Below are 6,593 nucleotides of genomic sequence, written 5' to 3'. Positions count from 1 at the left end.
AACTGGAGGCACCTCCAGATGGGGCTGGACTCCAACATCAGCCTGGTGAGTTTACTGGTTTGTACTGGGAGGGACTGGGAGGGACTGGGAGGGACTGGGAATGGACTGGGAGGGGGTTTGGGGTCACTGGTTTGTACTGGGAATGGACTGGGAGGGGGTTTGGGGTCACTGGTTTGTACTGGTTTGTACTGGGAGGGGGTTTGGGGTCACTGGTTTGTACTGGGAATGGACTGGGATGGACTGGGAGGGACTGGGAAGAGGGTTAAATGGGGATTTGGGGTTACTGGTTTATACTGGGATGGACTGGGAGGGACTGGGAGGGGGTTTGGGGTCACTGGTCCATACTGGCTTGTACTGGTTTGTACTGGTCCATACTGGTTTATACTGGTCCATACTGGTTTATACTGGTTTATACTGGTTCCAGGTGCGTCACGTGGCCACAGCCGCTCTCCTCTGGGCACTGGTCCATACTGGTTTATACTGGTTTCTATGGGTTTTACTGGGTTTTACTGGTCATACTGGTTTATACTGGTCCATACTGGTCTGTACTGGTTTATACTGGTCCATACTGGTTTATACTGGTCTGTACTGGTTCCAGGTGCGTCACGTGGCCACGGCCGCTCTCCTCTGGGCACTGGTCCATACTGGTTTATACTGGTTTATACTGGTTTCTATGGGTTTTACTGGTCCATACTGGTTTATACTGGTCCATACTGGTCCGTACTGGTTTATACTGGTCTGTACTGGTTTCCAGGTGCGTCACGTGGCCGCGGCCGCTCGTCCATCTGGGCACTGGTCCATACTGGTTTATACTGGTTTCTATGGGTTTTACTGGTTTTTACTGGTCCATACTGGTTTATACTGGTCCATACTGGTCTGTACTGGTTTATACTGGTCTGTACTGGTTCCAGGTGCGTCACGTGGCCACGGCCGCTCTCCTCTGGGCACTGGTCCATACTGGTTTATACTGGTTTATACTGGTTTCTATGGGTTTTACTGGTCCATACTGGTTTATACTGGTCCATACTGGTCCGTACTGGTTTATACTGGTCTGTACTGGTTTCCAGGTGCGTCACGTGGCCGCGGCCGCTCTCCTCTGGGCCTCGGGGCGCCACGACCTCCCCTCCCCCCTGCGGCTGCCCCTGGGGGGGCTCCTGGCGGCCGCCGCCTACGAGGGCTTCTTAATTGGGTAATTATTAATTAATTAGTCATTAATTAATCCCTAATTAATCGTTAATAATGGCGGGGAGGGGCTGCCAGGGCTTCTTAATTGGATAATTAGTCATTAATTAGTCATTATTAGTGGTGGGGAAGGGCTGCCAGGGAATCTTAATTGGGTAATTATTCATTAATTAATCGTTAATTAGTCATTAATTAATCGTTAATAGTGGCGGGGAGGGGCCACCAGGGCATCTTAATTGGGTAATTAGTCATTAATTAGTCATTAATTAGTCATTAATAATGGTGGGGAGGGGCCTACTGGGGGTTCTTAATTGGGTCATTAATTGGGTGTGGCCTGGAGAAATGGGCGTGGCTTAAAGGGGGGGTGGCCATGGGCAGTGGGTGTGGCCTTGGAAAGGGGCGTGGCTTGGGAATGGGTGTGGTCTGGGAAAGGGGCGGGGCTTGGGAATGGGTGTGGCTTTGGGACATGGGTGTGGCTTGGAAATGGGCGTGGCCTTGGAAATGGGCGTGACTCTGGGCTGTGGGTGTGGTCTGGGAAAGGGGCGTGGCTTGGGAATGTGAATGGGCGTGGCTTGGAAAGGGGTGTGGCCTTGGGAATGGGCGTGGCTTTGGGACATGGGTGTGGTCTGGGAAAGGGGCGTGGCTTGGGGTGGGAGTGGCTTTGGGTCATGGGTGTGGCTTGGGAAAAGGGCGTGGCCTGGGAAATGGGCGTGGCTTGGGAATGGATGGGAGCATGGGTGTGGCCTTGGAAATGGGCGTGGCTTAAATGGGCGTGGTTATGGGTGTGGCTTGGGGAAACTGGGCGTCACCCAACCCAAAATGGGCGTGGCCACGATGGGAGGGGAGGGAACACCCAAAGTGGGCGTGGCCTAAGTGAGCTCCTCACTGAAGCCCCGCCCCCTGATTTGTTTTCTTTGTCTCCTCCCCCCACAGGTGGGCGGGGCAGGTGCTGGGCCTGGGCCCCTGGGGGGCGCTGGGGCTGCGGGCGCTGGGGGTGGCGGCGCTGGGGCTGGGGGCACTGAGGCTGCTGGTGCCACTCCTGCCACCCCCCTGAGCGCACCTGGGCACACCTGGGCACACCTGGGCACACCTGGGCACACACCTGGGCACACCTGGAGGCACCTGGGATACACCTGAGGGCACCTGGGCACACCTGGGCACACCTGGAGGCACCTGGGGGCACCTGGCATACACCTGGGGACACCTGGGCACACCTGGGCACACCTGGGATACACCTGGGGACACCTGGGCACACCTGGGATACACCTGGGCTACACCTGGGATACACCTGGGCACACCTGGGTACACCTGGGCACACCTTGGTGACACCTGGGCACACCTGGGATACACCTGAGATCACCTGGATACACCTGGGGGCACCTGGGACACCTGGGGACACCTGGGGACACCTGGGGGCACCTGGGCACACCTGGATAGACCTGGGGGCACCTGGGTACACCTGGGCCACCTAGGCCACCTAGGGACCTGGGCACACGGGGATACCCTGGATCACCTGGCACACCTGGGATACACCTGGGATACACCTGGGCACACCTGAGATACACCTGAGGGTACCTGGCACCTGGGGGCACCTGGGTACACCTGGGGGCACCTGGGCACACCTAGGGGCGGCGGCGCTGGGGCTGGGGGCACTGAGGCTCCTTGTGCCCCTCCTGCCACCCCCCTGAGGTACCTGGGCACACCTGGGCGCACCTGGGGGCGGCGGCGCTGGGGCTGGGGGCACTGAGGCTGCTGGTGCCACTCCTGCCACCCCCTGACGGCACCTGGGCACACCTGGGGGCACCTGGGCACACCTGGGATACACCTGGGCACACCTGGGGGCACCTGGGATACACCTGGGGGCACCTGGGATACACCTGGGGGCACCTGGGCACACCTGGCAGAGGCACCTGTGCTGTTACACGAAGTCCCAGGTCTGCAGTGGGCGTGGCTCAGGTATGCAAATTGCCTCCAGGTGTGCAGTGGGTGTGGCCCCTGTATGCAAATTACGCTGAGGTGTGCAATGGGTGTGGCTCAGGTATGCAAATTACTTTGAGGTGTGCAGTGGGCGTGGCCCAGGTATGCAAATAACTCCCAGGTGTGCAGTGGGCGTGGCCCAGGTATGCAAATGGATCCCCCAGGTGTGCAGTGGGTGTGGCTCAGGTATGCAAATTAACTCTGAGGTGTGCAGTGGGTGTGGCCCAGGTATGCAAATTACACTGAGGTGTGGAATGGGTGGTGGCCCCTGTATGCAAATGGATCCAGGTGTGCAGTGGGCGTGGCCCCGTAGCAAATGGATCCCAGGTGTGCAGTGGGCGTGGCCCCTGTATGCAAATGGATCCCAGGTGTGCAGTGGGCGTGGCCCAGGTATGCAAATTACGCTGAGGTGTGGAATGGGTGTGGCCCCTGTATGCAAATGGATCCCAGGTGTGCAGTGGGCGTGGCCCCTGTATGCAAATAACTCCCAGGTGTGCAGTGGGTGTGGCCCAGGTGTGCAAATGGATCCCAGGTGTGCAGTGGGCGTGGCCCCGGTATGCAAATGGATCCCAGGTGTGCAGTGGGCGTGGCCCCTGTATGCAAATGGATCCCAGGTGTGCAGTGGGCGTGGCCCCTGTATGCAAATGGATCCCAGGTGTGCAGTGGGGCGTGGCCCAGGTATGCAAATAACTCCCAGGTGTGCCAGTGGGCGTGGCCCCTGTATGCAAATGTATCCCAGGTGTGCAGTGGGCGTCGCCCAGGTATGCAAATGGATCCCAGGTGTGCAATGGGCGTGGCCCAGGTATGCAAATAACTCCCAGGTGTGCAGTGGGCGTGGCCCAGGTGTGCAAATGGATCCCAGGTGTGCAGTGGGCGTGGCCCCTGTATGCAAATGGATCCCAGGTGTGCAGTGGGCGTGGCCCCTGTATGCAAATGGATCCCAGGTGTGCAGTGGGCGTGGCCCCTGTATGCAAATGGATCCCAGGTGTGCAGTGGGCGTCGCCCAGGTATGCAAATGGATCCCAGGTGTGCAGTGGGCGTGGCCCCTGTATGCAAATGGATCCCAGGTGTGCAGTGGGCGTGGCCCAGACGCGCCTGTAGCCCCTCCCCCCCCTCCCCCGAGCAATAAACGCACCTGGACACACCTGCCGGACTCACCTGTGCCTTTCTTTGCTCTTGGAATCAAAGTTTATTTTCAAAGAATTCCCAAATTTTACCCCAAAATTTCCCAAAAAATTCCCCCAAAATTCCCCGTTTTCCCCTCAAAAAATTCCCAAAACTCCCCAAAATTTCTCCCCCAAAATTCCCAATTTTTTTCCCCAAAATTGCCCAATTTCAGCCCCCAAAATTTCCAGTTTTTCCCCCAAAATTCCCAAAAATTTTCCCCAAAAAAAATCTCAGTTTTTCTCCCCAAAATTCCCAATTTTTTCTCTGAAAATTCCCAATTTCCCCTCCCCAAAAAATTCCAAATTTCCCCTCACAAAATTCCCAAAATTTGCCCCCAAAATTTTTCCCTCAAAATTCCCATTTTTTTCCCCCAAAATTTCCCAATTTCACCTCCCAAAATTCCCTAAAATTTTCCCCCAAAAAATTCCCAAATTTTTCCCCAAAATTTCTCAATTTCACCCCCCAAAATTCCCAATTTTTCCCCATTAATCTCCCATTAATCGCTAATAAATCCTTAATTAATGCTGTAATTAATCCCCCATTAATTGCTAATAAATCATTAATAACGCTGCCATTAATAGGTAATAAATCATTAATTAACGCTGCCATTAATCGCTAATAAATCATTAATTAACACTGTCATTAATCCCCCATTAATCACTAATAAGTCATTAATTACCACTGTGATTAATCCCCCATTAATCTCTAATATATAATTAATTAACGCTGCCATTAATCGCTAATAAATCATTAATTAATGCTGTCATTAATCCCCCAATAATCGCTCATTAATCACCAATTAACGCCGTCATTAATCTCCCATTAATCGCTAATAAATCATTAATTAACGCTGTTAATAATCTCCCATTAATCGCTCATTAATCACCGATAAGCGCCGTCAGTAGTGGCTAATTAATCATTAATTAACGCTGTTATTAATTTCCCATTAATCCCTAATTAACCATTAATTAACGCTGTCATTTATCCCCCATTAATCGCTAATAAATCATTAATTAATGCTGTCATTAATCCCCCATTAATCGCTCATTAATCAGCGATTCGCGCCGTCATTAGCGGCTAATTAATCATTAATTAGCGCTGCCATCAATCATTGACCAGCGGCACAAAAGGAGCGGGGCCGCCCCTCCCCCACCCCGATAAGCCCGTCCTGATAAGGGGGGGGGGGGGGAGGGGCCAGAGCAAGGACAGGAGACCCCGCCCCCCTCCAGGTGTCACCCCCAGGTGTCCCCCAGGTGTCCCCTCCCCCCCTCACCTGTCCCTGTGTCCCCTCCCCCCCTTGGGTGTCCCCCACATGTCCCCTCCCCCCTCTCAGGTGTCCCCACACCTGTCTCAGGTGTCCCCAGGTGTCCCCCAGGTGTGTCCAGGTGTCCCTCCTGTGTCCCCAGGTGTCCCCCAGATGTGTCCAGGTGTCCCTCAGCTGTCCCCTCCCCCCTCTCAGGTCCCCCCCAGGTGTGTCCAGTGTCCCCAGGTGTGTCCAGGTGTCCCCAGGTGCATCCAGGTCCCCCCCAGGTGTGTCCAGGTGTCCCTCAGCTGTCTCCCCAGGTGTCCCCCGGTGTCCCTCAGCTGTCCCCTCCCCCTCTCAGGTGTCCCCAGGTGTGTCCCGGTGTCCCTCAGGACCCCCCAGGTGTGTCCAGGTGTCCCTCAGCTGTCCCCAGGTGTGTCCAGGTGTCCCTCAGGTCCCCCCAGGTGTCCCCAGGTGTGTCCAGCTGTCCCCAGGTGTGTCCAGGTGTCCCCAGGTGTGGTCCGGTGTCCCTCAGCTCCCCCCCAGGTGTCCCCAGGTGTGCCCCTCAGCTGTCCCTCAGTGGTCCCGTCCCCCCTGAGTGTCCCCGTCCCCAGCCCCCCCCAGGTGTGCCCAGATGTGTCCCGGTGTCCCCCAGGTGTCCCCAGGTGTGTCCCGGTGTCCCCCAGGTGTCCCCAGGTGTGTCCCTCGGGTGTCCCTCGGGTGTCCCTCAGGTGTCCCCTCCCCCCCAGGTGTCCCCAGGTGTGTCCCTCAGGTGTCCCTCAGGTGTCCCCTCCCCCCCAGGTGTCCCTCAGCTCCCCCTCAGGTGTCCCTCAGTGTCCCTCCCCCTCTCCCCCTCTCAGGTGTCCCTCAGGTGTCCCTCAGGTGTCCCCTCCCCCCGGGTGTCCCCGCCCCGCCCCCCCCCCAGGTGTGCCCAGGTGGGGTCACCTTGGGGCGTTTCCCCGGAGGGTTTAAAAGGGAACGGGAGGGACCGAGAGGGACCCGGAGGGACCCGGAGAGAGCCATG

General features: G+C 56.5%; 2 protein-coding genes and 2 long non-coding RNA genes across 55 annotated transcripts; 3 read left to right on the top strand and 1 right to left on the bottom strand.

Annotated features, from left to right (window-relative positions):
* Positions 1-6: 6 nt before the first annotated feature.
* On the top strand, positions 7-2,248 carry LOC127061296 (transmembrane protein 147-like). Its single transcript, XM_050987953.1, has 3 exons — positions 7-45; positions 1,068-1,189; positions 2,116-2,248. The coding sequence occupies exons 1-3, from the start codon at positions 19-21 to the stop codon at positions 2,234-2,236; spliced, it is 270 nt and encodes an 89-aa protein (XP_050843910.1). The 5' UTR covers positions 7-18; the 3' UTR covers positions 2,237-2,248.
* Positions 112-1,061, top strand: LOC127061298 (uncharacterized). Its single transcript, XR_007780808.1, has 4 exons — positions 112-185; positions 311-424; positions 599-754; positions 912-1,061. It is a non-coding gene; the product is annotated as an uncharacterized LOC127061298 (long non-coding RNA).
* A 102-nt stretch (positions 2,249-2,350) lies between the features above and the next one.
* On the bottom strand, positions 2,351-3,454 carry LOC127061297 (uncharacterized). 3 transcript variants are annotated; one of them, XR_007780806.1, is made up of 3 exons: positions 2,977-3,048; positions 2,785-2,885; positions 2,351-2,417 (listed from the first exon to the last, which is right to left on the bottom strand). It is a non-coding gene; the product is annotated as an uncharacterized LOC127061297 (long non-coding RNA). The 3 variants fall into 3 exon arrangements; XR_007780807.1 differs by adding an exon at positions 3,360-3,454 and having other exon boundaries at positions 2,379-2,448; positions 2,785-3,151; XR_007780805.1 differs by having other exon boundaries at positions 2,379-2,448.
* Positions 3,007-4,771, top strand: LOC127061295 (uncharacterized). 50 transcript variants are annotated; one of them, XR_007780802.1, is made up of 5 exons: positions 3,163-3,261; positions 3,388-3,406; positions 3,569-3,609; positions 3,733-3,814; positions 3,940-4,303. XR_007780802.1 is itself a non-coding variant. In XM_050987942.1 (5 exons), the coding sequence occupies exons 3-5, from the start codon at positions 3,552-3,554 to the stop codon at positions 4,731-4,733; spliced, it is 975 nt and encodes a 324-aa protein (XP_050843899.1). In that variant the 5' UTR covers positions 3,163-3,261; positions 3,388-3,406; positions 3,528-3,551; the 3' UTR covers positions 4,734-4,771. The 50 variants fall into 50 exon arrangements, 24 of the variants coding, with proteins under 24 accessions (XP_050843887.1, XP_050843900.1, XP_050843905.1 ...); XR_007780801.1 differs by lacking the exon at positions 3,569-3,609 and adding an exon at positions 3,487-3,527; XM_050987942.1 differs by lacking the exon at positions 3,569-3,609 and adding an exon at positions 3,528-3,568 and having other exon boundaries at positions 3,651-3,814; positions 3,940-4,771.
* The last annotated feature ends 1,822 nt before the right edge of the window (positions 4,772-6,593 follow it).

Source organism: Serinus canaria, unplaced genomic scaffold (genome assembly GCF_022539315.1).
Source record: "Serinus canaria isolate serCan28SL12 unplaced genomic scaffold, serCan2020 HiC_scaffold_528, whole genome shotgun sequence".
NCBI classification, from domain to species: domain Eukaryota; kingdom Metazoa; phylum Chordata; class Aves; order Passeriformes; family Fringillidae; genus Serinus; species Serinus canaria.
Note: the sequence above shows the minus strand (reverse complement) of the source record. Positions and strands in the feature narration are given on the sequence as shown.

Excerpts from the sequence above, each read along its gene's own strand:
- LOC127061296 (XM_050987953.1), top strand. The coding sequence starts at position 19 with ATGGGGCTGGACTCCAACATCAGCCTG. Across the intron at positions 46-1,067 it reads TGGACTCCAACATCAGCCTG|GTGCGTCACGTGGCCGCGGC; the intron begins GTGAGTTTACTG and ends ACTGGTTTCCAG. Across the intron at positions 1,190-2,115 it reads TACGAGGGCTTCTTAATTGG|GTGGGCGGGGCAGGTGCTGG; the intron begins GTAATTATTAAT and ends CTCCCCCCACAG.
- LOC127061295 (XM_050987943.1), top strand. Across the intron at positions 3,815-3,939 it reads TGTATGCAAATGGATCCCAG|GTGTGCAATGGGCGTGGCCC; the intron begins GTGTGCAGTGGG and ends AATGGATCCCAG.